At 47.9% G+C, this 26,409-nt stretch overlaps 3 protein-coding genes across 10 annotated transcripts; 2 read left to right on the forward strand and 1 right to left on the reverse strand.

Annotated features, from left to right (window-relative positions):
• Positions 1–3,406: 3,406 nt before the first annotated feature.
• PGAM1 (phosphoglycerate mutase 1) lies at positions 3,407–9,537 on the forward strand. Its single transcript, XM_035133017.3, has 4 exons — positions 3,407–3,590; positions 6,642–6,916; positions 8,212–8,392; positions 8,540–9,537. The coding sequence occupies exons 1-4, from the start codon at positions 3,449–3,451 to the stop codon at positions 8,707–8,709; spliced, it is 768 nt and encodes a 255-aa protein (XP_034988908.1). The 5' UTR covers positions 3,407–3,448; the 3' UTR covers positions 8,710–9,537.
• Positions 9,538–11,657: 2,120 nt separating this feature from the next.
• EXOSC1 (exosome component 1) lies at positions 11,658–17,139 on the reverse strand. 2 transcript variants are annotated; one of them, XM_035133018.3, is made up of 8 exons: positions 16,994–17,139; positions 15,800–15,915; positions 14,571–14,645; positions 13,507–13,595; positions 13,042–13,075; positions 12,471–12,521; positions 12,287–12,371; positions 11,658–12,058 (listed from the first exon to the last, which is right to left on the reverse strand). In XM_035133018.3, exons 1-8 carry the CDS (start codon positions 17,019–17,021, stop codon positions 11,952–11,954), a joined length of 585 nt encoding a protein of 194 aa, XP_034988909.1. In that variant the 5' UTR covers positions 17,022–17,139; the 3' UTR covers positions 11,658–11,951. The 2 variants fall into 2 exon arrangements, with proteins under 2 accessions (XP_034988909.1, XP_088526825.1); XM_088670699.1 differs by lacking the exon at positions 15,800–15,915.
• Positions 17,140–17,316: 177 nt separating this feature from the next.
• ZDHHC16 (zDHHC palmitoyltransferase 16) lies at positions 17,317–26,173 on the forward strand. 7 transcript variants are annotated; one of them, XM_035132530.3, is made up of 11 exons: positions 17,317–17,431; positions 20,425–20,677; positions 21,020–21,214; positions 21,488–21,582; positions 22,922–22,950; positions 23,515–23,648; positions 23,824–23,871; positions 24,365–24,450; positions 24,692–24,815; positions 25,336–25,406; positions 25,665–26,173. In XM_035132530.3, the coding sequence occupies exons 2-11, from the start codon at positions 20,441–20,443 to the stop codon at positions 25,777–25,779; spliced, it is 1,134 nt and encodes a 377-aa protein (XP_034988421.1). In that variant the 5' UTR covers positions 17,317–17,431; positions 20,425–20,440; the 3' UTR covers positions 25,780–26,173. The 7 variants fall into 7 exon arrangements, with proteins under 7 accessions (XP_034988421.1, XP_034988422.1, XP_034988423.1 ...); XM_035132531.3 differs by having other exon boundaries at positions 21,491–21,582; XM_088670691.1 differs by lacking the exon at positions 17,317–17,431 and adding an exon at positions 19,200–19,230.
• Positions 26,174–26,409: the final 236 nt, after the last annotated feature.

Genomic DNA, 26,409 nt, shown 5'->3' on the forward strand with positions numbered 1-26,409 from the left:
ATCAACTTCCGCTGTCCCTCCAACATTTTCCGCCGCTATCCAAAGAGGTAAAGAAAAGAAAAAATACAACATCCACTTCCGACCCCGTTAATAACCCTCCATATGCGACGAAAGGATAGTGGGCGTAAAAGGCCGTGAGAAGAATCTTAATGCTGCCACAGTCCTTTACTCACTAGATGAGTCTATTTGTCTGTTATGGCTGCAGGTGTTTTCTTTAAAAAAAAAGGTGGTTAAATTGTTCACGAGCGTGGTGAGGATTGATAGCAAAAAGTAGATATAAAGCGGATTTCGAACTTGTGTTTTTTTATTATTATTATTAACTAAGAGTTAAGAACCAGTGTATAATGCCATACTCATTGATCCCATTCCTTCTTGACAATTATTCGCAGAAAGGCATGGGTTCCAACTCCATATCTGCCGCGTATTGGTGTATTGACTACAAACGACCAAATTTATAATCCCCTCCATACCAGTGCCAACGTTTTGCAATCATTTTGTTGAGTTTTTCAGCCCAAACCCTATGTTTTGCGGTGACCCCCGAATTGAGAAATTTATACATCAAACCGGGGGTCATGGGTGTCACCCCAAAACCCAATGTTGTTCTGTTCTCTCCAAACCAGTGCCAAAGTTTTGCAGCAGAAGCCCCAAGCTTTACAGCACTTCCCCAATAGCACAGTAAGAGATACATCAAACTGCGGTTCCTAGTTAACAGCACTCAAAATCCCACCTTGCCCAATTTACTCCAAACAGATGGTTCCATGTATCAGTTTTGCAGTTTGGGGGATGCGACAAAATGCCTAAATAACTTAAGCACCAGTTTACAGGGGATCCCAAGTTTTGAGGTTCGTGATTAATAAAGCTAGATGTAGCACTCAGAAGTGCTACATTTTGTTTTCAAGGGCAGGGCTGGTGGAAAATAGAACACCAGTGTGTCTTGTATGAAAATGGGGTAACCTGGAGGCATAGTACCTTAGGCAGCATTGATTAGTGCCAACACTGTGACCATGTGCCTTGGCCATTTATGGAAGAATGTGCCTTTGGGGGTAAAGTCAAACCATTGGAGAGTTACAGCATCTGCTGTGTCGGTAGCTGTAGATACCAATACAGGAAATACATGTTTTATTGCAGGTGGGGCAGAGGAAGCAGGAGTGCAACTTGGACCTGTGACCATGGGTGCCGGGGCCATGGGGGCCATGCAGTGTGGATGGCCCTGACACCAACATTTGTGGGTGCCAAGCCCCTTCATGGGGAATTTTGTGGGTGCTCATGTTGGAGTTGGCACCTATGAGGGGAAGACATCTGTTACAGGTGCACCATGATGTGCTCATCCCAGTGTTCATTCCTCCTCTGGTCCATGCTGTGGATACACAACCTGTCTGTCTATCTCCAGGCACTGTGATCGTCTGCAAGGGATTCCCACACTGCAAGATTAATATTGTCAACCTTCATGTCGTGTTTGCGGACATCTTTGTAACACAGAGTTGGTGTAGTTCCTGAAGCCAGTTCCTTGTACCGGTAGAAAACCTTGGAGATCCTGCAAATAGGCTGGGAATGTGGGCTTGAGAGAGAACATATTTATTTCAGACTCTGTCCTGCCATGTGATTCCCCAAATCTTCCTGACGCAGTACATATGGAAGGCATTAGGGTGTCACTCCTGCCCATGACTCACTTCCACAAAGCAGCATGCTCAACACGCAAGCCTAGAAGACCTTCGTTTTGGTATTGAGAAGATTTTTTTTGCTTATAACAGTTGTTAGCATCACATTCTCTCATACATTTTTGTGAAGGTTTTTTCAGGCTAGTATCACTGTAGCTGGGGTGGGGTGCGGTCAGATATCTGTCCTGCTTTGAGCACGATAGGAAGAAATTAAGGTGGGACTTTCATTCCTTTACACTCTAGTTTTCTAGAGGCAGAATCCCCTGCCACCCAAGAGGAACATTCAAGCATGCAAAGTTGCAAACCCCTGTTGCGTGAACTGGCTATGAGCCTGTGTTATAGGTGTTAAGTGTCTTCATTAGCATGTGGTGGTTCTAATTTAAGGCATTCATCCTAAGCAAGCTGGTGCTCATTTTGAAGGATCCCATCTGTAATGTATGGCTCCCCTTATGATCCAACTCTAATCTGCCCAGTCTGGCTCATTAGGGATCTATCCTCATTGCTGTGTTAAATAACATCTTGAATTAAGGGTGAAATTTAAAAACAGAGCAGTCCAGGGGATGAAGATAAAACTGAGGGAGGGGGGCAGAAAAGGAGCAAAGTATATTTCTGGATGAGCAAGTTATGTCCCCACGTTATGATCTCTGGCAGAAAAATTACAGTAATGTTAGTGACAGGTGTCTAGCAGTTGAAGGGGGTGGAGTGAGGGCCAGCTAATTAATTTTGGGGGGCACTTTCCCCCTGCGCCCCCTCTAGCACCGCCCGTAGGGGATGCCCAGGCACTTTGCAATGGTGACCATCCCAGCGGATGAAGGTCACGTTGCCCTTCGCGTGCGCTTCGTGAGCGCCGAGCCGGAGGGAGCGACCAGACACTTCCTTCTGGACGCATGCGCCAAACCTTCATAGTTCCTCCTAAAAAACGCACGTATGAATTCCAGTCTGAGACACAGACGGCCGGACCGAAAATCAGAGCATGCGCAAAACTGAATCCGGAGGGAGGGGTCCAGTGGGGCTAGAATGCCCATAGAGATTGTAAAGATGCAGACACACAATTCAAATATCTGGAGGCAAACTTCCTGGCTCCTTTAGAAGTGGTTTTAGTTTCTCCTGGGTTGGAAAAACTGCTCAGAGAAGTCAGTGAATGGAGACATTCAGAATTTTTATATAGCGTGCTCCTTTGTAATCCATATCTTATTTTATGTAGCAGGTGCTATTTAACATAGTTTCAGTACACTGACACATTGCTCGGCCATTAGCCAGTTATTTCATATAACCCCTTAGAAGCCCACTTGCAAACTAGCGATGGGCCTGAGCCTTGTTTCCAACCAAAAAAAGCCCCATAGAAAACACTCTTAAGGTTGCCACACATATACAATACTTAAATTACCCCCTCCTCGGACTTGTTTACAGCCGAAATCGGCGATGCGGTGCGCTTATAATTTAATAAAAACATGCCTTAAATATAATTTTCACACGACAAGTTCTGCACACCTATCTTGGCTGCTGCGTTTGGCGAGAGGGAGCTCTGCTGCCCAATCACAACTAAGCCAAAACCTTAGATTTCTTTCTTTCTTGATGGGCAACCCTCATTTCTCTTGGGTAGAAAAACGTTATGCGAAAAGCGAGCCCGGAATTTGTCCGCTGCCTTTCTGTGGGGATGCGTAAGCTGCGCCACCACGTCTTTGGGCGCACGCCCCTTTCCTGGCCGAGAGTCTCCCGGTCGGTGGCGTCGCAGTGTGCAGAGTGCATCTTCGGCGCTTGCATCGCATCCCAGCTTCTCGGTTCCCGCCATGGCTGCTGCTTACAGGCTAGTTTTGGTTCGGCACGGCGAGAGCGCCTGGAACCTCGAGAACCGCTTCAGCGGCTGGTACGACGCAGACCTTAGCCCGGCGGGGCAGGAAGAGGCGCGGCGCGGCGGAGAAGCGCTGAGAGGTGAAGGGGACCGGGGTGCGGCGCTGGGGGCTGGGGAGCCGGGAGGCTGCAGCAGGCGGAGCGAGATGGGGATGCTTGGAGGCTCTCATCCCGGGGGAAACGGGGAGGCGGACCAGAACTCAGCGCAGGGGTCGGGATGGTATCAGAGCAAAGCCAGAAGCTCTTGCGGGTCATCTTTGGACCACGGAGTGTCCCAGTAGCGGGCGATGAAGAAGGAGGTTTGGGCGTGCGGGTGTTCCCTTTCTCCTGCTTTAGCCACGTGGTGAGCTTCCGCGTTCTCTCCGCGCAAGAATTGGGTCTACAGTACAGTGGTACCTCTGGTTAAGAACTTAATTCATTCTGGAGGTCCGTTCTTAACCTGAAACTGTTCTTAACCTGAGACACCACTTTAGCTAATGAGGGCTCCTACTGCCACCGCACCGCTGGAGCCCGATTTCTGTTCTCATCCTGAAGCAAAGTTCTTAACTCGAGGTACTATTTCTGGGTTAGCGGAGTCTGTAACCTGAAGCATTTGTAACCTGAAGCGTTTGTAACCCGAGGTACCACTGTACTCGGAAGTAAGCCCCGCTGAATTCAGTTTCACTGGCTCTCCAGTAAGCGTGCGTGGAATTGGCAAGGATGCTCTACTTCCCGGAGGGGGCTTACTCTTGTTGGGAGGGGAATGGAAGGCCAGAATGGTTTGGGGGGTTTCGAAGCGAAACCGGGAGTTGGACACGTTTCTGGGAGGGACACGTGTTCTCGGCCGTTTGAACGGCAAGTCTCTCGCTCGGAAAGATGTGAAGTAGGACAAAGGAGAGGTTTCCTGAAGCTCGTGCATCGGCCTCCCCGCTGAAGAATCGAAACGCAGCTCCCTCCAGCCGGCACTGAAGCGTGGGGTGGGGGCGTCCTAGGCTAGCCGGAACTCCGGCCTTACTCCTTTCAGAGATTGTGACGCCTCTTGGCCCCGAATAGCCTCGGGCTAAATCTGTGCCAAGCATAACAGGGATTGCATCTGATTCCTCTGGGCGGCAGGATGAATTGACTGAAAACGTGCCGCTTGTTCACTCGCCAAAGGCGTCACGGCCTACATAGAGAGGGTGGTATAGGCTACTCTCCCGGTGTGAAAAGGGGCAGCTGCCTCTCTAGCCATGTCCCCCACCCCGCTCCGGCTGCGCGACCTTGGCTAGGTCACTTTACGCATTTTGGGGGCACTGTTTCGGTCTGAATCAAGGCATGCCCCCATTGCCTCTCAAGGAAATCTCCACAGCAGCGTAATATTATTTAATTTAATCTAATAATTGCTTCTCATGGAACATCTCAAAGCTCTTTTGGAATAAAAACAACAGCAATAAAATTACTTTAAAGCAATAAAATTACAGCAATTTAAAAGGCCAATTAAAAAATTACTGTCCTATACAGAGGGAGATAAAGATAAAAGGCTTGCTGGAAATAGGAGAAGCCTTAATATGGCATGAGAGTATCGCTTCCCTGCATTCCTTACACATGCACCCTGCGCTTGGCCACCCTGCAGGATTGCATTGGCAGTCTTGCTGGGCCTTTGATATGGAAATATAGCAGGAGCAGCTGAGTCATTCTGTCTTGCAGAGAGAGAGAGAGAGAGAAGGCTTGTGCTCATTATTGTTACAGGAAATGTGGGGGGTGGGGTGGGGGGAAGAGCTCCAGGAAGCAACTAAGGTAGGGACAGCATGTCTTCTGCAGGCTCAAGAAACAGCCTGGCCAGTTCCAGTTTTTGTGCATTATAATTATCTATCTGGGTTCTGCCCTTCTTTGAGAATTGCGTAGAGCGTTTTGAGTAAGCAGAATAAAAAGCCCTGCATTAAAAAGTGTCGATTATTGTTAATTTCTAATGCTGTTATTGTTAATTTCTGGTGCCCTCTTAAGGGATCATCCAGGGTTGGGTGGGTGTTGTTTGCAAAAAAGACATTTGCATGCAATGGCGCATGACTTGCCCTTTGCTTGCCTTTGTCCGGTTTCATCTTCTGTGTTGCACAATTACTGCTTTCCCCACCCTGACATTGGTTGGCATTATTGCACAGAACCTCTCTTCCTTTCTACAGAATGGGACAATCAGGCACATGGGAGCAGACAAATGATTGTAAGGACGTGTTGTTAAGGCTACACTACAACATAACCTCTTTCTTTTAGATAGAGGTGACTGGTTGTTTCCTCTCCTCTTGGTGAGCAGAGCGTGGCTGCTGTTCAGATTCCTCCCCCGCCCCAATGATTACATAAGCATTTCATCTTTCCACTTTACTGGGTTTTAATGTAGCTGGCCAAAACGAGCCAGCTACATTGTAAAGTGGAAGATGAAATGTGCAGTACAGTGGTGCCTCGCTAGACGAAATTAATTTGTTCCACGGGTCTTTTCTGATAGCGAAAAATTTGTCTAGCGAATCCCATAGGAATGCACTGAAATTTTTTTTACTTCTTTTTGCCCATAGGATTAATTGAATTTCAATGCATTCCTATGGGATTCGCTAGACGAATTTTTCGTAAAACACATTCGTCTGGCGAGGCAACCTCTGCTCGAAAAATCCTTCCGTTAAGCGGGAATTTCGTTAAGCAGGGCATTCGTTAAGCAAGGCACCACTGTCTTTAGCTGAGTTTGCTGCTAATTTCAGCACTGGAACTTGGTAATAGTAACCTCAACATATGATTAGTAAACGTACCTATTTGTTTGTTACCCCTGCTACTCAGTCTTCACTTTGTCGGGGGAGCATTTACTGGATTCTCCCCCCAGGGCCGTCTCAAGCCGGTCGGGCGCCCTGGCACCATGGCGCAGAGATCACTCTGGCGCCCCCGCCCTGGTGGGCGGGCGCAGCTCGGCTTCCGTGCGGCTTTGCCGCGCAGCACCCTCCTGCCGGCCCCGTGCCACCGAGACTACCCCTAGAGTCAGGCCTGTCTCCCCCCACCGCCTGGATTTGGTGGGTGACTACCTATGTCAGTGAAACATTGAGGGGCTTCCACACTAAGGTGTTAATGTGTTGCAGAGCATTTGGGATAAAGCATGCTTCAAATAAGATAAGCATTGTACTCTCTGGGCCCTTCCAGATGCTGGTTATGAGTTCGACATCTGCTTCACATCTGTGCAGAAGAGGGCAATCCGCACCCTCTGGACTGTGCTGGATGTCATCGATCAGATGTGGCTACCCGTAGTGAGGACCTGGCGCCTCAATGAGAGGCACTACGGTGGCCTGACAGGCCTTAACAAGGCTGAGACGGCGGCTAAACACGGTGAGGCCCAGGTGAAGATCTGGAGGCGTTCCTTTGACATTCCGCCACCCCCAATGGAGCCTGATCACCCTTTCTACAGTACCATCAGCAAGGTGAGCTGGGAAACTCTAGTCCATTAGTGGCGTGGGGGGCAGGGGGGGGGATGGATCATTTGGAAGTTGTCATGCAGCGGTACCCTGTGAACAGGATGTGACTTCTACAACACCTTCCTGTTTCTGCCCATTGTTGCCCCAGAGCCATGGATTCATTGGACTCCCATCTTCTCCATTGCTTGGACTTTTGCCCTTACATTACTTTCCCTTTGTCCAGTTATTTTGGGAGTCCTACGGTTGTCCTTGCTAATTGCTGGTTTTATATGGGGTGTCACTCCTGCACTGTTTTGACAATTTAATGGAACTTGCCCCTTTCATGCAATTAATCATTTACATTGTGCCCTTTCATTGATGTTTGTACTGCATGGTGACAACAGTCAAGGTTATATTCGTGGAGGGGCTGGAATCTTCCATCTATAGAACAACATGTTTGTTAATGGTTTTACCATGTGAGATGGTCAGATCACAGGCTTGGTTTCATCCGATCACATTAGTGTGGATTATAATACCGGTACCATCTGCAGGCACTGAAAAGCTAAAACAGCTGAGTACAATAGGTAATGAAATTGAAAATAGGCAATGAAATCAAACAGGCCAATCAGGTTAAGTGCAATAGGCAATGAAATTGGGATAATGGCTGTAAAAGAGGCAACTTCTATAGCACAGGTTGCTGAAGAGCCAAAGCAGTGTGTAGAAACTGCAGAGAAGTGGATTTTGGCTAAATGTTAGGAGAAACCTTCGCACAGCACAAGCTGTGCGTTTGACATTGCAACAGATTGCTATGGGGAAGTGCTTGGTTTGCATACCCTGGAGGCATTTAAGCAGAGACCGGATGGCCATTTGCCAGAGATACTGCAGTTGTATCGTATATTGCAGATGCTGCAGTGAGTAAGAACTAGATTATCTTTAGGGTACCCTCCAGCTCTGTGATTTTCCAAACATTAATAGCTTCATACCACACCTGGGAGGACAAATAGAAAATGTTGGTTTGGGCAAACAATTATTATTTAAGGCCTAGCATGCTGTTGATATGAGACGTAAGGAAGGGCCGCTGACCAGAGCCCAGAGGAAAAACAAATGCTTAGATAGGCTCCTGTAAAGTGTCTATTTTAAAATGTCCAGTAACACAGGCAACCAGCGAGCATGGTTCACAGCTGGAGCATGTGGTAGCACAGGCCAAAGAAGAAATTATTCCAAAGAGAAGGTGCTTCGTAGATCTCCCTAAGTAGGTGACTTTGAGCATCTCCAGGAAGCAGAAATCGTGTCTTAAAAGGCCACCCCATATTCTTCCGCAGGATCGTCGCTATGCTGACCTCACTGAAGATCAGTTGCCTACATGTGAGAGCCTGAAAGATACCATCGCTCGGGCCCTGCCCTTCTGGAATGAGGAAATTGTTCCTCAGATCAAGGAAGGCAAACGTGTGCTCATTGCTGCACATGGCAACAGTCTGCGAGGCATTGTCAAGCATCTAGAAGGTGAGTCTGCTTGTGACTTGAGACACCCAAGGCAGCACAAGCCTGGCCAAGTCTAAAGGCAAGCCCCAAGAGGGTTGCCTTCTAACAGTCCTTGGGAGGGGCACTATAACCAAGCTCCTGGTGTGATTCACCCCTTGCTCTTTGCAGGAATGTCTGAGGCAGCAATCATGGAACTGAACCTGCCCACTGGAATCCCCATTGTCTATGAGCTGGACAAAAATCTGAAGCCCATCAAGCCCATGCAGTTCCTTGGGGATGAGGAGACTGTCCGCAAGGCCATGGAAGCTGTGGCTGCCCAGGGCAAGGTCAAGAAGTGAAGGCAAAGCCAAGTACTCAGTAGAAGATTCCCCCCCTCACCCCTTTCCTTCCCAGCACATGCCTGCCACAGCCTGAGGGACTGGGCAGACGAGCCAAAGGAGGTGAAGCTTCCTGGGGCCTCGATCTTTCCTTCAAGACCAACGTCCTTCCACATTCACTTCCCCCCCCAGCAGGATATGGCTAGATACACTAGGGATGTGGACCACAGTCCAGCACGGGGGTCTGGCAGATGAGCAAACCCTAGCGCCATGGAATGCGATGCTGCTAAAGGGAAGGGGGGAAATCCCCAAGCATTCCGAAGAGAGAGCCCCTCCTGCCTTCTTTCCATTTTATGTGGCAGCTGTAGTAGTGTTGCTCAATTTGGTTTGGTCACTCCTGATTAAGGCTAGCTAGGGGTGCTTCAGACAGCACAACAGGGATGCTCAAGGACCATTTATTTTTTATGGGTCTTTTTAAAGAGAGCATGTAATTTTGCTAAACAGTCTTTTTTATTTTTAGTTGTCCCTGGAGTTACGTCTGATTCTGTATTAGGTAACAATAGCCAGCTCGTTATTTCATTGCCTTCAAAACGATTGTAGGAAGGGGTGAAGCTAGGGGAAGAGAAAAGGGACCACCACCCACCCTGGAATCTCCAGCTGCAATCCCATAACTTCGCTGTGTAGTGCCAGTAAGCCCAGATACTGTGTATCATCATGTGTTGCTTTTCTGCCCCACAGTCTGTGTGGTATCCCTGCCTGATTTAGGGCAGGTTTACACTGGAGCTCACTTCACTGTACAATGGCTGCATTTGCCCTAATCTCAGTAAAATAAAGGAATTATGTGCAATAGCTGCTGTGTCTGTACAATCTTATTGATTCCAAGGAATAGTGTTACTTGTTCCCCCCCATGCTGATTCTTCCATCTCTCCTTTCCCATTTAGTCACAGTATCTATCCAATCCAAGCGGGTCTGAAAAGGACCCAGGCATCTTTTGTTCCATCTTAAAACTACTGGCTGTGGAGCCCAAGTAGGTAAAGTCTATATAAGGACAAGTGTTACTAGCTGATCCCCAAACCACTCCCAAGGTGAGCATTGCAGGTGGTCGGGGTCCCTGTTGGCTTACACCAGTTTCTCAACCGCTGTTCCGCGGCACAATAGTGTGCCGCGAGACACTGGCTGGTGTGCCGCGACGTGCGGCGGGGAGAAGGGCAATTTGAAGCCGGACGGGTCACGACGCTGCTTCCGTTCCCGCCGCCGGCCGACTCGGGTCCTGCCTGCGCCTCCCGCCCAGCCGCCGCTCGGCCTAGTCGCGGCCGCCTCCGCTCTTCTCCCTCTTTCCCGCCTCCCGCGCTGCTGCCCTTTATGCCACCTGGGTGCGAGCGCCGCGTCCCCCCGATGCCTGAGGCTCCGGGTAAGGAAGCGACAAAGCAGAGCTCTCTGCCCCTTCCCGCCGCCTCGCGTCTTTCTCTCCTCCTAAGCGGGAGGCGGCCTCGGCGGCCTGTTTATTAGAATGCAAGGCCTGGGATGGAGAAGGGGGGTTCCCTTTGCATTTGCTGGTGGGGGTGGGGGTTTCGCCACAGCCGTATGACCCAGCGGCTGCGAAGAGCCTCCTTCCGGCCCCCGACGAGGTTTGCAGAACAAACTTGCGAGCGAGCGGTTGCGCTGTCTTCCAGGACGAGGTCTTTCTTGCGTGGATGGGCTTGTTTTTGTTTTGCTCGCTCGGGAGCATGCACTGCAGTTCCCCCGCAGTAAACTGATAACGTGTGTGTTTGTGTGTAAATAGTAACATTGCATTTGGGGGTGGGGGTGGGGTGGAGAAGCAGCTCCCTGGAGGAAGTGGCAAGGCTGCCCTTTGTTCGCGTTGAAGCTGTGTGTAATAATGTGGCCGATCCTGTCAGCATTTAGTGAGCAGGAGTGAGGTTTTTGATGAGACAGAGATGGTTTGGGCCATTAAGGAGTTTTGATACCTGGCTGCTGAAAAAAAAAGTTCGAAGTTGAGGCCTTGTATGTAGCACATCTTTCAGTCGTGGCAAACTGCTGTGCAGGGAAATCTTTTAAATACCATTGTTTAAGAAAAAATATTTTTAATGGAAAGTTAATAAAGAACAAAGGTTACTGACCAGGCTGGATACTGAAAATTGTGTAAGTAATGCACACCAATAGATTTCTAATACAGTATGATGTAAAATGTCAAGCAGGTAATACCTTTCTTTAAAAGAAAACCAGAAATGGGTATTCAGCTCTTAATGAGATTGCATACAGTCATAATTATATAGTCAACATAGGGCGGCAGAGTTAATTTTTTTAACTTTTTAAATGGTGGTGTGCCTCGTGATTTTTTTCATGGAACAAGTGTGCCTTGGCCCAAAAAAGGTTGAGAAACACTGGCTTACACACACACAACTGCTACAGATCAACAGAGAAATATAGTTCCCAAGTACGGGATTTCTCTTCCACGTGGCCCTGCTGGCAAAGAGAGGGATTCAAACCATTATGTTTTCAGATTTGGTAACTAGTTTACATGGGAATGTCAAAACATTGCAATACTGTGGATACTAAACATAAGCCAGTACTGTATACAGAAAATGTGAACACAAGAGAAAGAGGAGGGAACACAAAGGCTAATCCTGGTTTACTTACACTTAACCATTTATGTTTAGATAGGAACAATATCAAATTTCCTTTGTGACTAGGCATTCATTCCTTTGGTTCTCCCCCTCGAGTGCCTTGGAGCTATCTACTTCAGAGCTTGAGCACTGCCTGGGATCCTGCACACCTAATCACCACCCTTGCTTCTCAATAACATCCTCCAACAAGGGCAGGGGGTTCACTAGATCAAACTTATCTAGGACTAAATGGACCCAAGTTCAAAGGAGGAAGTTAACCTTCTCTAGAGAAAAACTTTTATATAGCCTATAGGTGGTATTCATTAAGGATAAAAAAAACAGAACTGCTTATGGCTCAGAAAGGAAGAATGGAAGACAGTTTTATTTGTCCTTTACCAGGTGTTAAGATTAAAATCAGGCAGGAAAGACAGGGAAGAGTTGGTTGGTTTATAAAACAGTACAACAGTTAAGAGGAATCAGGAGTTGTCATCAACTTTTCTTTCCCAGACCATTCCAGAAGCGAAAGTGGCCCAGCTCTGTTTTGCACACTCATAATCTGCAACAGCAAAGGAGGCTGCTTCCATGCCCCACTAAGCTTGCAAGCTGTAGCAAAGCCTCTCATGTACTTGCTGTGCATCTTTGGGCATACATCAGTCACTACGTCTGCAGAAACTGGGGCTGTACTCTGGCTACCTTGCGCAGTTCCTTGCTATGTGTACTGGGGCACTGCATTTCACACCAGCTGATTGGCACCATCTGTACCCCTGAAATCAGAACAGAAATCTATAGTTACACAGACACACTTCCCAGGGAAAGAAGGGTTCCTCCACTCATTAAAGGTGCCTTGTGACCACCCTGAGACCCCCAGATATAAGTAGTGATGTTACTAATGCTGCTTCCTTAATCATACATTTAAGAGGTCCAGAATATGTTGGCATGTTCAGTAGATTTCAGCATTATGTACAACCTGCTTGGAACAAGACTGGTCTTACCTGCTTCACTATGAGCCACCACTACCCCCAGCTCATTTTCCGCTGTTGTCAGCAAATAGTTGGACTGTGCATCACCCAGAGAGATCTAGCCCCACAGGTTGAGTTAAGGTGCAATACCTAAAGATTTCTCTTCCAGCTAGCACATACATACATACATAGCACATAAAGGAAGAAACAAGGATACAACTTTGGCCAAAACAATATCTCCTGGGCGGAAACTCTTGTAAACCTCTACCTGTCACCATGCATGAGGTGGGAAGGAAAGAAAGTGTGAAAAGCAAAATACTGAGACAACTTCAAGGGAAAGTGTGCAGTGAAACATGGCCGATTTGAACACGAAGAGGACATCCATCAGATCTTGTGCTAAGATATCATTTATCTAGAAACCACAAGCCTTTTCTTCAACAAACGTACAAAAAGAGGCATTGCTAAATATCCTCTTGCCCCCACAAGGTTTTGCTCTTCCTCAGGTAAGTTCCCCCAAGAGCAGTAATGATTTTATTATTATTTTTATCGCACGGTTTTCTCCAATGAGCTCAAGGTGGCAAACCCACTTGTCCCCCTCTCCATACTGTCTTCACAGCAACCCTGTGAGGTAGGTTAGGCAGAGAGATGGTGACTAGCCCAAGGTCTCCCATGTCCTAGTCCGCCACACACATGTATGTATTCGTGCCAGGAAGAAATGCTCCTGGCTATGCGCATTAGGTATACTACCTATTCCCATCACATGTAACCAAAATGTTTATTCCACTGACCTTGTCTTTCTCTGTAGCTCTGACATCTTCTCTCCTGCAGCAGGAGAAGAGAAGGTAAGAGTTCACCCTAGTCCTCCTCTCCCTCCCCTAAAAGAAAACTGACTATACTGACTCAGCTATAAGCGATTGCCAAAGAAGCAGAAGCAGCTTTTGGAGGAAGAGTTAGCTAGTTTAGATGAAAAACCAAAAAGTCTGAACATGAGGGCAAGCACTTTACTGAACAAAGTAGATCTGGGTCTTGCTTATGCCTAGACAGATGACTGCCTGGGATTCAAACACTGCCTTGGGTTCCACCACAAAATTATATAAATGAAAGGAACATAAATAAAACAATTCCCACTAGCGCTCAAGTGCTAATGCTGAGAGTAAAACAAAATATTTATAAGGGCTGGCCTTTTCTCCTCTTTAAAAGCGCAGACACCCAACACCTCAGAAGAAGCCCCCACAACAAAGTTGTCTTCCTACCGGATAGTTCCACGGAATGGGGATTTTAATGGCGTAGAGCCAACATACAAGATGTGCACCTTGGCAAAACGAGAGTTAATGCTGCAAACCTGGGTGGGAATATTGGGGGTGGGAAAAAGGGGAGAGAAAACCATAACTGAATTTCAGATTAAACAAATTGAACGGAGCAATCACAGGGAACAGTAACTTCAATGCCTCAGCAATTCCCCCTCCCCTTTTTCCAAGTAACAAAAGTAATTTTAGGATTGCAGTCGGTGATGCTTTCTGCTCTGTGGAGGAGAAAAATCAAAGCTAGTTTTTGAGATGAAGTACGTGCTTCTTCCTTTCCATCAACAACACTTTGTTCTGGCAAGGGCAATGCTCGCAAGATTTATATTGGACTTGCAAATGAAGGAACTTGGGCTTCTGGTATTCAGGGCCTGAACAGACCAAGAGCCCTGATATTTATTACTAGGGGCTGAGCTCCTGCTCACTGCACTTGCCAGCTACACCCACCCACTTGTCAACCCCCCTCCTCTTATGCCTCACCAAGTCAACCCCTCCCATTAGAGCACATCAAACCACCACTACCTGGTCCCATTAGTTTGCCCTCAGCTCACCTAGGCTTCCATCCCGTCTCTCTCCTCCAATTCTCTTATCCTCTGATGTTGCTAAGGCCGAAATGGTGTCACTGGAGAGACAGGCAGCAGCAGAGCAGGATGGTTGCTGGGCTGCTGCCTAACCCTTCCTGGCCATTCTTCCATGCCAGACACCTGCCTCCATCTCTCTCCTCCTACCACCTTTGTCTCATCCCCCAACACTGCTGTGATGGGCAAGTGGCTCTCAGAAGTCTGTTGTCACACTGTAGTTTGCAGTGCCACCAGCCAAGCAAACTGCTGTGTGAAAACATCCATACCATTTTATTATATATAAGACATCTATATCCTTTCCCCGCAAAGCTAGTCAAGGTTGCAAACATGGTTCTCCTCTCCATATTATCCTCCTAACAACCCAGTGAGATAAGGGAGGCCAGGAGTAGATGAATGAAAGACAATTCTACTGTGCCAAGATAGAAATGAGGTTACCTTGCACGTCACTGTAGCTCCCACATCAGGAAGAAGCTGAGATTCCACGTCCCGCATCACAGAAACCACTGGGAGCTAAAGAGAAGCAAAAAAGACTAGTCATGATTTATTTGATGCATTGCTTTAGAGTGGTGCTCATCAACCACGAGTCCTCAGGTGTGGATGGACTAAAACTCCAATCAACCCCATCCATTTTATCCAATGGCCAGGGATAATAGGTGTAGTTCAACAAATCTGGGGGACTCATGGTTGACAACTACTGTCTTACAAATGTTAAGATGACACTATAAGACAGGACTACAACCCCCATCATCCCTGACCACTGGTCCTGTTAGCTAGGGATGATGGGAGTTGTAGTCCCAAAACATCTGGAGGGCTGAGTTTGCCTATGCCTGCTATAAGATAACCATGTCTCAAAACTTCTTCTGGATTACCGGCTGATCGTACACCACTTCTTCTTCCTCTTCTTCTTCTTCTTCTTCTTCTTCTTCTTCTTCTTCTTCTTCTTCTTCTTCTTCTTCTTCTTCTTCTTCTTCCTCATATTTATTAAATTTGTATACCGCCCTATACCCACAGGTCTCAGGGCGATTCACAGGATAATATAAATGTAAGCATCTAATCACTACAGGTGCCGCAGGATATATTTCAGGCTTTATAGGGTGTCATGCACCATCCAGTTCACATGACATAAAGCTTACCTGCCTTCTTGCACAGACCCATCTCCAGTCAAGAATCTGTGAGACCCAGAACAGCTCCACAGCTATTCACAGAATCATACTGTAGAGTTGGAAAGGACCCTGAGAATCATCTAGTCCAGGCATCCCCAAACTTTGGCCCTCCAGATGTTTTGGACTACAATTCCCATCATCCCTGACCACTGGTCCTGTTAGCTAGGGATCATGGGAGTTGTAGGCCAAAAAATCTGGAGGGCCGCAGTTTGGGGATGCCTGATCTAGTCCAACCCCCTGCAATGCAGGAATATGCAGCTGTCCCATACGGAGATCGAACCTGTAACCTTGCCATGATCAGCACCATGCTCTAACCAACTGAGCTATGTTGACTCATCCAAGGTCACAGTTATGCACTCCCCACCTCCCCAAATCTGTGACTTGGTTCCTCTCTTGGTCCTACACTATGAACTAGCACTGCTCACATCAAAGCATTCTGCCCTTGCAATTCCCACTACACCACACCGTCATACTGTTGCCCAGAGGTTGCTTCAATCTCACCATGCCATTCTCACTTTTCTTCATGAGACAACCAGCCAAGGAGGCATAGATCGAACCATGACGGGTGTAGGTGCCGCTTCCGGGGGTTCCTTCCTCTAAGCTGCAGAGTCTCTCTCCTGCAGGACAGAATGCAAGTCAAACATCTCATTGCCTAGAGTTGACTGTCCTCTCAAACAGTTAATACACACAGCAGGAGAAGCTGTCATAGTGAAAAGCAGGAACTCATGTACCCCCAGCCCCATTTATTGACTCTCATCATGCTGTTAACAGGTGCGTATCAAACATTAAAAACTTTCCTATGGTTTAAAATGGGGGCAGGAGGGAGAGGAGGCACAAATCCTAACATTACTCAGCTGCGCAACTGCGTTGCAGTTTGCCACTGCTGCCATCCTGAACACGGACTGTCCAGATACCTCTCCCGTTGAGCTACCTGGAGTTATAAACATGGACCACTTATAAACGCCATCTCCAACTCCTCAAAAGATTCCATCATTTTTCTCCGAAAAAATTTACACATCATTTGGGAAGACAGGTGAACTAATGCCAGTGTACTGGAAGAAGCAAAGATCACCAGTGTTGAAGCAATGATTCTTCAACATCAACTTTGTTGGACTGGTCATGTTGTTCGGATGCCTGATTATCTTCTTCCAAAGCAGCTGCTCTATTCCGAACTTAAAAATGGAAAGCGTAATGCTGCCTGGTCAACAAAAGAGGTTTAAAGACTCTCTCAAGGCAAATCTTAAAAAAATGTAGTATAAACACCCGACAACTGGGAAACACTGGCCTGCGAGCGCTTCAGTTGGAGAACAGCCTTTACCAAAGATGTCATGGCTCGAACTCAGGACGAAAGGGAGAAACGTGCTAAGAGGAAGGCAGGCTTGGCAAACCCTCACCTTGATCAACTCCCACCTGGAAACCTATGTCCCCACTGTGGAAGGACATGTGGCCTCCACAGTCACTTACGGACTCACTGTTAAGACCGTATTCATGGAAGACAATCATACTCGGCTACGAGTGATCGCCAAAGAATGATCGCGCGACTTCGTTTCTGCACCCAGCCATGACGCCTCCCACCCATAGCTGCCAAGTTATCCCTTTTTTTAAGGGATTTTCCCTTATGCTGAATAGGCTTCCTCATGAGAAAAGGGAAAACTTGGCAGCTATGCTCCCACCCCAGCTCTCCCAGTCACCCACCAGGGACGCAGTACCGCGCGGGAGCCATCTCGCCCCGGGCGAGTCTGAGCGGCGGCCTCCCTCGCGGGAAACGCGCCTTCCGAAGTAAGTCTCCTCCACCGAAAACGGGGAGCTGAACCGTTGTCTCATTGGCCAGCTCTGCTGTCACATGACTTCCTCCCCGCGCGCATGCTTTCCTCCCTGGGCGGAAGAGCCTTTAGAAAACGGGGCGTGGGCAGAGGGATAACCACATAGGCAGAGGGCGCGAGAAGACCGTGCGAAGCGACGCGCAGTGGGTGACGGGAATCGTAGTTCCGCTTAGCGCTTGCGGCGTGGAGTCGCGCATGCGCAAGCGTGAGGGTGGTCAAAGACAGGGAGCAGGATGCCTCGGTGGATGCGGTAACGCGGGGAGCGGGTTGTAGTCTCGGTTTGACTACACCCTGATCATGGCAGCACCAGGTAAGGCGAGGGGGAGCCCTCTGACGCGCGGTGGTCCTGCGGTGCATGCTGGGGAAGACCTCGTTTCCCCTGCACGCTTCGGGAGAGCCTGCTCTGTCGCCGCCGGGTAGCTCCTCTTCTCCTTTGCTGCTTAAGGGCTTCGCCTGTTTGCTAAGGCTCCCGTGCCCGGTCTGTGAAACAAAGCTGGGGCAGGTGCTCTTCGCTTTCGCAGATACTGCTTAGCAGCGTCCCGAATGACTGCATCCTTGGAATGCACGTTGGAACAGACCTTCCCCAAGAGGCATGGCTAGAGAGCCGCTGAACTCGGTAGACACGCGCCTTCAGGTCCCTACGCCTCTACAGAGCTTTCGTGGGATGGATACGAATGGTGCTTTTTTTCCCCTGTCCCCACTCCTCTCTGGGGTTTGTTCCCGCGACCGCATCTGGGGTTGTTATGCCTAGAGCAGGCGAGCTGGGGCTCACTTGGAGGTGGAGTTTTAACCTCAGCTGATCTCCTTTTTCTTAGAAAATGTAGTGGAGACAAAATCCCTTCCCCCACCCCACTGGGAGCCTATTGACACTCACGCAGGTCCCGCTGTCTGATAACCATCTCGGTGGTTAATCTTCCCTTGTGTGACTTCTGCTGTTGCTGCCATCTGCTAGAGGGGCAATGCTGCCTTCAGAAATCACCCTTAATCCGTGCTCAGGAAGGATGCCAGCTCTGCTCAACTGGCCGAGAATGGGCCGAGCTCTGGGTGCATGTGACTACTGGCAGGGACAATGTCTCTCTCTCTCTCTCTCTCTCTCTCTCTCTCTCTCTCTCTCTCTCTCTCTCTCTCCCTCCCTCCCCTCCCTCTTTCTCTCTCTCTCTGTGTTATTTTCTGCTGTAATGTCAACACAGACAGGCTGCTGTGTGTCAACACTTTTATCATCCAGCTGCATATGAGCTGGTATACTTTGCCTGAAAGCTTTAATTTTGTCTCTAAATATATTGCCTCATGAAAACTAATTATGTGATATTATTATTATTATTATTATTATTATTATTATTAAATAAATCTCAAAGTGGTTTACAACAACGCATTCTGTTGTGAACCAAGTAAAATAATCTGTTTGCCTTGGGGGTGGGGGAGAGACCTGGAGGTGTTCTTGCTATTTATTTGGCTACTGGGCAGAGTGCTGCAGGAATTCTGCAACATGTTGCCCAATTTTACCAAAGTTTCTACAGCAGCAGAATTAAGAAGACCCAGAACTATGCTGATTGCTGTCCCTCTCCTCTCCCATCCCTGTGAAAATACATTCATGTGTGAGAGGCTGTGAAGTATTATTATCTCTGTTTAATGTGCAGCTATAACTTACCCTTAGATGAACCAAAATAGGGTCACTAGGTTTGTGTTCAGACTAACAACAAGGAATGTACTCTCTTCAGAGCACTAGAACACCTTTTCGAGGCAAGTAGAATTTGAGTGGAGTGAGAGGTTGCTGGTACAGTAATATGTAAGTGGAGATTGGGCATAATGGTTGCTGCAGAGTCAGCCATAGGCCTACTTCCCTAAGTTTCTATGCACTAAAAAAAAATTATTTGATCTCTCGACAGTGGTGCCAAATTCCTTTTTAGGTCTCTTTGTTTCATTTCTGCACTATGACCCCCTTACTAAGTTCCACCTTGCTGGTACTGTCACCACCCCTGAGGGGTTCGTAGGGTCACATTCTTGGTTAATATTAATTGGCCAAGATCAGCTTTCTCCAGAGCTGGCCTAGCTCAGGTTCCCTCTTGCTCTTAGATTAGCTGCAGCTTGATGCTGGAGTTCTGCAAGCAGGTAAGTGCCATCATTTCGTTCCTCTTCTTTTATCATTTTGGCCTCCTTAGCCCTGCTAGCTTTAGTAGACAGGTCTAAATAGGATTCCCCCCCAAACTGAGGCAGAGATGTCAAGGGGATATGCTGAACTCTCTCAAGACCAGGACTGGGTTTGGGAAGGTATCACTGTGGCTCCCCACCCCCCTCTTGCCAGTCAATTCTTTCCCAACCCAGAAATATTTTGCAGAGATGAAAGGATGCATGGGAGCAAGGATTCAATCCTTTCCCTCCCTGCATGTCAGTTCTCTAAATCTCATAGGTGCTCAGCTCTATATGGGCTTGTCTTCCATTTTGGAAGGGTCCATCCCTAACTCAAAGTATGCCCCCTACCCTTAAAATTCTGGGCCACACCACAGCAAACAACTTTGGGGAAAAGGCACTGTATCCCTGCCACTCATGAGATGCCTGGTTTCCTCAGTCATTCTTTCTCTCCCTTTGCTATGAGAGCTGAAGAAGAGCCTGCTGGATCAGGGAATGACCTGTCTAGTCCACCATCCTGTTCTTACAGAGGCCGACCAGATGTATGGGAGGAACCTGCAAGCAGGACCTGAGCACAGAAGCCCTTTCCCCTTCTGCAGTTTCCAGCAACTGGGATGCAGAAGCTCCCGACCCTGGAGGCAGAGCATAGCCATCATGGCTAGTAGCCACTGATAGCCGTTTTCTCCATCATGTCGCAGTGACAATTGGGAAAGGAAATCCAAATGCAAAGTTCATAGATGTGCCTCTTTGGCATTTGGGGTGATCTGTGTGCTCTGGGAAATCTCTTGCCCTTTGAACTCGGTGTATATGCATTCACACAAAGGAGCCTGGGTATTCCATCTTGGAAGATAGATAGGCAGGAGAAATGGCAGAGCCACAGAGGAGACACTTTCAACTCTGGGTGCATTCTACTAGCTGTCATTACTCACACGGACAGCAGTGGGTGAGCAAAACCTTTCCACCAATGCCACACTGGAGTCATCTGAAGGGAGAGTGACTCCTCACCCTCAGCACTATTCTGTGATCAGCCGTGACTCTTCCACCTTCCTACATCCCTTAGCATCATGATGCTGGAGCAGTAGACTCAGCTGCTGAATATTTGGCACCAAGCCTTTGCCTTCCATCTAAACCTGGTGTCCAATATCTACTTAACACTGCTTCTTCCTGTCTCCACAGGCTCTGAGTAGCAGGGATGAGGAGCCGCCAGAGGATGTACTCCGCTGTCATGCGCTTCTTCTTGAAATGCCTGCGGATAGGTCAGCGGCGCCGGTTCTGGCTGACTAAGCATGTGGGGCAGCTCTGGCTGTACGGGCGCCTCTGTTTGCGCTCCCTGGTGTACAACTCCTTTGCTAATGGCGACACTGCTCTCGACGCCCTCTTTGAGCCCATCTACTGGCTGGTGGATCACGTCACCCGCTGGTTTGGGGTGGTGAGTATCTCAGGAGGAAAGGCAGCAGAGTGCAGCTTCAGGCCTGCTGGAGACATGTTTCGCTCTAGGAATCAGAGTTTGAGCCCCGGGCTTCAAGCCACCATCAAACATCTAAGCTGGGCAAAGAGATACATGACCTTGCAGATGTGGGGGGAGATGGCACTGATGCTTCGCTGAATTCTTTGGTGGTCCCCTCGTGCTGCTGTTTTCTTCAGACTAAGGGGAGACCAAGTTGGGTTTAGGGTGGGGATCCATCCACCAGAGACATTCCTCCATTGGAAGGGCTGAGACTTGTCTGCAGTGTGTTGGTGGCTCAGACCCTTCCCTCTTCCCCCTCAACAGGTGTTTGTGGCTCTGGTGATCACTCTGACCAGCTCAGTAGTGGCCATAGTGTATGTCTGCCTCTTGCCACTCGTCTTGCAAACCTACCCCCTTCCTTGGATCTTCTGGCATTTCATCTATGGTCACTGGAACCTTGTCATGATTGTCTTCCACTACTATATGGCCATCACTACTCAGCCCGGTTTTCCTCCACAGGTAGGGTAGAGGCACCAATATCTCTGATTTCACTTTTATTAAGTTTATTTTTTAACACAGAGATCCATGGTAGGACATGATTTCCTACCACTTCTTCTTTCATTGGTGACTCTTACACAGAAGGTTATGGACAAAGGGCTGATCTCGAGTTGCCGCTGTGTGCAAGCTCCAGAGGGCCCATGTCCAAATATGCTTCACCCAGTGTGTTTTGGGTTAGTGTAAGGGCAATGACACTCTTGCAACCACGCTAAAGGCTACCAATGTTCCTTCCAGCAGCAGTTGAAGAGCGATGTCGCTGCTGTCTCCATCTGCAGGAAATGTATTTCCCCGAAGCCTGCCCGGACCCACCACTGCAGCATCTGCAACAGGTGGGCATTCCCCTTGTATCAGACCAGTGTCACGTGTGAAAACCTGAACCCTTTAAAGATGCTTTTTGGGCAGGCAGATAACCAGAGTCATTTATCTTTCACATTGTATGTGAGCATGAAATGTCTTGTGGTAGCTGGTGTAGAATCCTGTGTCTGGCAAAGACTCCTGAGAATTATAGAAAGCTTTCTGAACTCCATGTTCCCCTTTTGGCATATACTTCTTGTGATTCTCTCTTATATTTCCCCCAAATATCCAAATACATGTTTCAGAATAAAGCACGAGAATGCAGGAAGCATAACTACTTGACTCATTGCACACTTTTGTGATCTTCATAATTTTGGATATGGAGTGAGAGTTTCTTCTGATGCAGAATTGAGATGACAATAATAATCTGGGCATAGATGAATTGTTGCCTGTTTCTCATGCTGAAGTCTTTGAGTCCCTCTAACTCAGGAATCCCCAAACTGCGGCCCTCCAGATGTTTTGGCCTACAACTCCCATGATCCCTAGCTAACAGGACCAGTGGTCGTGGAAGATGGGAATTGTAGTTCAAAACATCTGGAGGGCCAAAGTTTGGGGATGCCTGCCAGTCTAACTCTTTCAGTTGAGATATAACCTGTAAGAACATCAACATAGTTTCTCTGCACTGAAAAAGAAAGTGCAATAAATAGAGGAGGAGCGGCATGGGAGGGAAAATAAAATTGTTTGGTTTGAATAAATTAGGCAAATATGAACTTCAGACTGCATATGTCTGTTTTGCATAATGTCTGCTACCTGTGGGATTAGGGATAAAGGACTATGCAGAGCTTTGGAAATGCTGCTCAGTCCTCCTCCTCTTTGAAGTTTCTTTGCTTTCTCCACTCAAACCTTTGGATTTATTTCCCAAGCCATAAAGGTTAGAAACTTGCCTTTTTTTAATAAAAGGAAACATGGTCAAGAAACTAAATTCTGCCAAATGCTGTGTAGCCTTGGGGTGCATCTGTGTATCTATAGACTATATGCATCTCTACCTTTAGGAACACCTGCAAGTTTGTGCAGAAGTCTCCTTACACTAAGGTAACATTGCCAAAGACTGCAGAGGGCTTTGCATTGAGGCCAGTGAGCAGCCAGTACCCAGCTCTCGCCAAGCAGCCTTCAGCCGGTCTCTTGCTTGCATGCACATTAAGGGATCGAGTGGTGACTTGTTCTTGCCTTGTGTTGCTGCACCGTGTCATGTTCCATAGCTGCATCATTTCCTTAATATTTAAGCTGTGCTGCACTGTCAGCAACCCCTTCTCCTTCTGTCTCATCTCCAGTGTGCAATAGTGCCCTAATGCAAATGCTATTTCCCTTCCACAGGTGTGTGTTGAAGATGGACCATCACTGCCGTATCCTTTTGCAGGCCCATAGCTGGACTGACTTGGGGATCTCTTGTAAGGTCACTTGTCCCAGGAACGCGATGATATATGCAAAGTGATAATATATATCCCCAGTGAAAGTAAAGGATGTCTTGAGATTAACTGGTAAGGGGATAAACTTGCAACATCGAAGAGGAAAAGGGCAGATCTCCTGTGAGGCATGTCTCAGTCAATGTTTTAGGAACAATCAGCCGCATTTCAGAGGGGGCATTCCTGTTTCAGCACCAAAGCGAAATGGTTCTTAGGCCAGAACTGCTGTTCCTCCTATGCGAAGCATCATCCCCTGTTCTCCTTGGCTGCTGGGTTATGGCTTTATTAAAGTGTGTCCTGAGTAAGCAGATCTCCTCACTCCCCCAAATTGAAAGGAGCAGCAAAACTGGGAGGAGCCCCAACAGGTGGCATGATAATCAGAGGATCAATTAAATCACCAGTACGGTTTGGGTGGGAGCTCCAGAATTGGCTATCCCCTGTTACAGGGTGAGGAGGGTTGGAGATTTTTGCCTGCCTGTACAGACCTTTAACCCCAAGGGACAGCATGGCTGAACAACTGCGTGGGGCACTTCAACCACCGCTACTTCTTCTCCTTCATGCTGTTCATGACCATGGGATGCATCTACAGCAGCGTCAGCGGCTGGGACCTATTCTGGGAGGCCTATGCTGCCATTGAGGTGAGGTTTCTGGCTGAACTGGGGTCTGGGCACATGGTGGCATGGGAGGGGGGGTGTGCTTTCTCAGTGGAGGGGGAGGGGCTCTTCCTCCTGGCCTGGAGAACTGCACGAGGAGTTACATAGGCCGAGGAGAAACTGAGTGTGTGTAACTGGCAGCCTCTTTTCCATCCGATAGAAAATGAAACTGCTTGACAAGGGGAGACTGCACGTGACAGCCAATCAGGTGGGGTACCTGCTGCTCCGCTGCTCAAGTCAGGGACAGGGCAGAGCATGGCAGGGGAGCTTGCTGCTCTGCCCCAGGAATTGACTCTTAAAGCCGTGGCTGTGACTGCTCAGATTCCCTTTCCTGGGCAGAATCACTCCTTCCCTTCTTCCTCCTAAGGGAGCCCAAGCCTATTCATCTGCGGTTGGTTGTGCCATCGAGGGGAGGAATTGTTTGCCAACTGGCTAAGTTACGCTGTATTTTGGTCTTCCAAAAGATAATGTATGAATGGGGAGTAAGGGAAGTGAGTATTGAACCCCAGTACCCATGCTCTGCCCCATCGCTGATTCATGATCAAGACCCTTGCCTCTCAGGAGGTGTCTGTCTTGTGCTGTGCTGTCTGTCCACCCATTTGTCCTTGAAAGACCTCCACATCTCATCGGTTTGGGGTCACAGCATCCTTCGCTGCATCCTCACATCTCTGGCCACCGCAACATCTGCTTTTTCCTTGCAGACTTACTCTCAGACACCACCACCCACCTTCTCCTTCCGCCAGCGAGCTTTCCACAAGAGTATAGTCTATGCCTGGGTCCTCTGCAGGTAACTGATCTGGTTGTTTGGTGCTCATGGGGAAGAGGAGGGGCAAGTCTCTCCGGAATGCTTTGAGAAAGCTGCCAAGTCAGCCTCCGGAGCACAGAGCTTTCTAGCTATCTTATTCTCTGCTCTCTGCAAAAGCCTCATCCAGCTATCAGTGAGAGATAATAAGCAACTTGCTCCAGCTATTTCAGCTACTTTGTGTTTGTCCATCCGCTGCAACATTCCTCTGTTCATTTCCCTGCAGTTCAGTAGCCTTGGCACTGGGCGCTCTCATGCTCTGGCATTCTGTCCTCATCACTCGTGGTGAGACCAGCATTGAAAGGCACATAAACCGCAAAGAAAGAAAGAGACTCCGATTGAAGGGCAAGGTGAGGAGGGCAAGGCTCAACCTTCAATTGGGGGGGGGGATGGAGGCAGAACAGCTGAGCACACCTATTTGCTTGATGTGTGTGTCACGCTAGAGTTCCATCAGTTCAGGGTGTTTAGTTAGAAAAATACCTAAAACAGGGCCTTTTCTCCTGCAGCCCCTTCCTGTATAAACAAACTTCCTCTTGAGTTGACCCTGTTATTCTCCGGCTTCCAGAAAGCACAAAACTATTTTTAATCAGGCATGCATTTGAATATACTTTTTCTTTTAATATTTTATTTGAATTAATTTGAATTAATTTAATTTTAATTAATTATATAGAACTCAGCTACTTATAAACAGGGATACTTTTTTCAGGGTATGATTCCGTTGCACTTATTTTTGACCATTTGAATAATTCTGAAGTTTGACTGTAGTCAGATTTTCCCAAGAGGGGTTGCTATGCAGAATGGAAATATGAATAAATATGCTAGAACCACCTAGCAGAATATAATTTCATGCTACTTTTCCATTTGCTCTAGGTCTTCCGAAACCCATACAACTATGGTCCTTTGGGAAATTGGAAGGTTTTCCTGGGTGTGGAGACACAGAGGTGAGAATGGGAAATGTGCAACTGGTATACTCTACATCTGCCCTGTCTTTTGGATAATAGGGTGGCTGGGATTAGCTAGATCTTGATGAAGCAAGGTACCATTAGCACAGCTGAAGCTGCTTATTTTGCATTCCACAGTAATGCTGTAGCCCTCTAGGTTCTCTGTAATCTGGAAAATGCTTGCTCGGAATATACTAGCAAGCCTGTAAATGTCTTCCTGTGTTCCATTTACTCATTGAAAGATGTTCTCTTTTCTAGGCACTGGGTCACCCGAGTTCTACTACCCTCCACACACAGCCCCTATGGATCTGGCCTGACTTGGGACACTCCACCCTGCATTGTGCAACAGAAGACTCCTCTCTTGACAATTTGAGTTCGATAAAGGGCAGAGTTGACCAGCTGCTGGAAGACTGGAAACCACAGGCTGCTTTCAAGGAGCAGCACAATGGACAGCTTAGTTCCCCGAGGTGCTGGTGACCTCACATGCCACAATTGCACCAGCTGCAGCAAACTGCTCCAGCAGTCTTAGGATGAAGGTGAAAAAGCCACCCCCCCCAGCTGCAGGCAGCTGCGGTGAGACAGCCATGTCTTGCCCACATAATCCAGCCTATGTAGGATGAAGTATTGGTATTCCTGGTAGTGGTGGAGGAAGGAGCAATATGCCCCCCCCCCATCTCAGGCCCCTGGCTGGTATGCCAGGGTCTTGTTACTCTTCCACTATGTAGGCAGGGATTTTTTAAACGGAAATAAAAATCATTTTAATATGGTGTGGCATCAGTTCCTCTTTAGCTGAAGAGAAGGGAGACAATGGTGGCAATATCTTAAGAAACTGATTGATCTCCCTGTAGCTCACAACTGTCTTTTCATAACAGATTCCAGGCAGTGTACAAGACTAATGCTGCTTTTACAGATAGCTGTAGGTCTTAAGAGATTTTGTTGGTCCCGGCCATTAGGTGTAAGGCCTTGGGTTGAAGTCTAAAAATATCTTTCAAAGGCCACAGAT

The sequence above is a fragment of the Zootoca vivipara genome, chromosome 5 (assembly GCF_965207765.1).
Source record: "Zootoca vivipara chromosome 5, rZooViv2.hap1.1, whole genome shotgun sequence".
Classification (NCBI taxonomy): domain Eukaryota; kingdom Metazoa; phylum Chordata; class Lepidosauria; order Squamata; family Lacertidae; genus Zootoca; species Zootoca vivipara.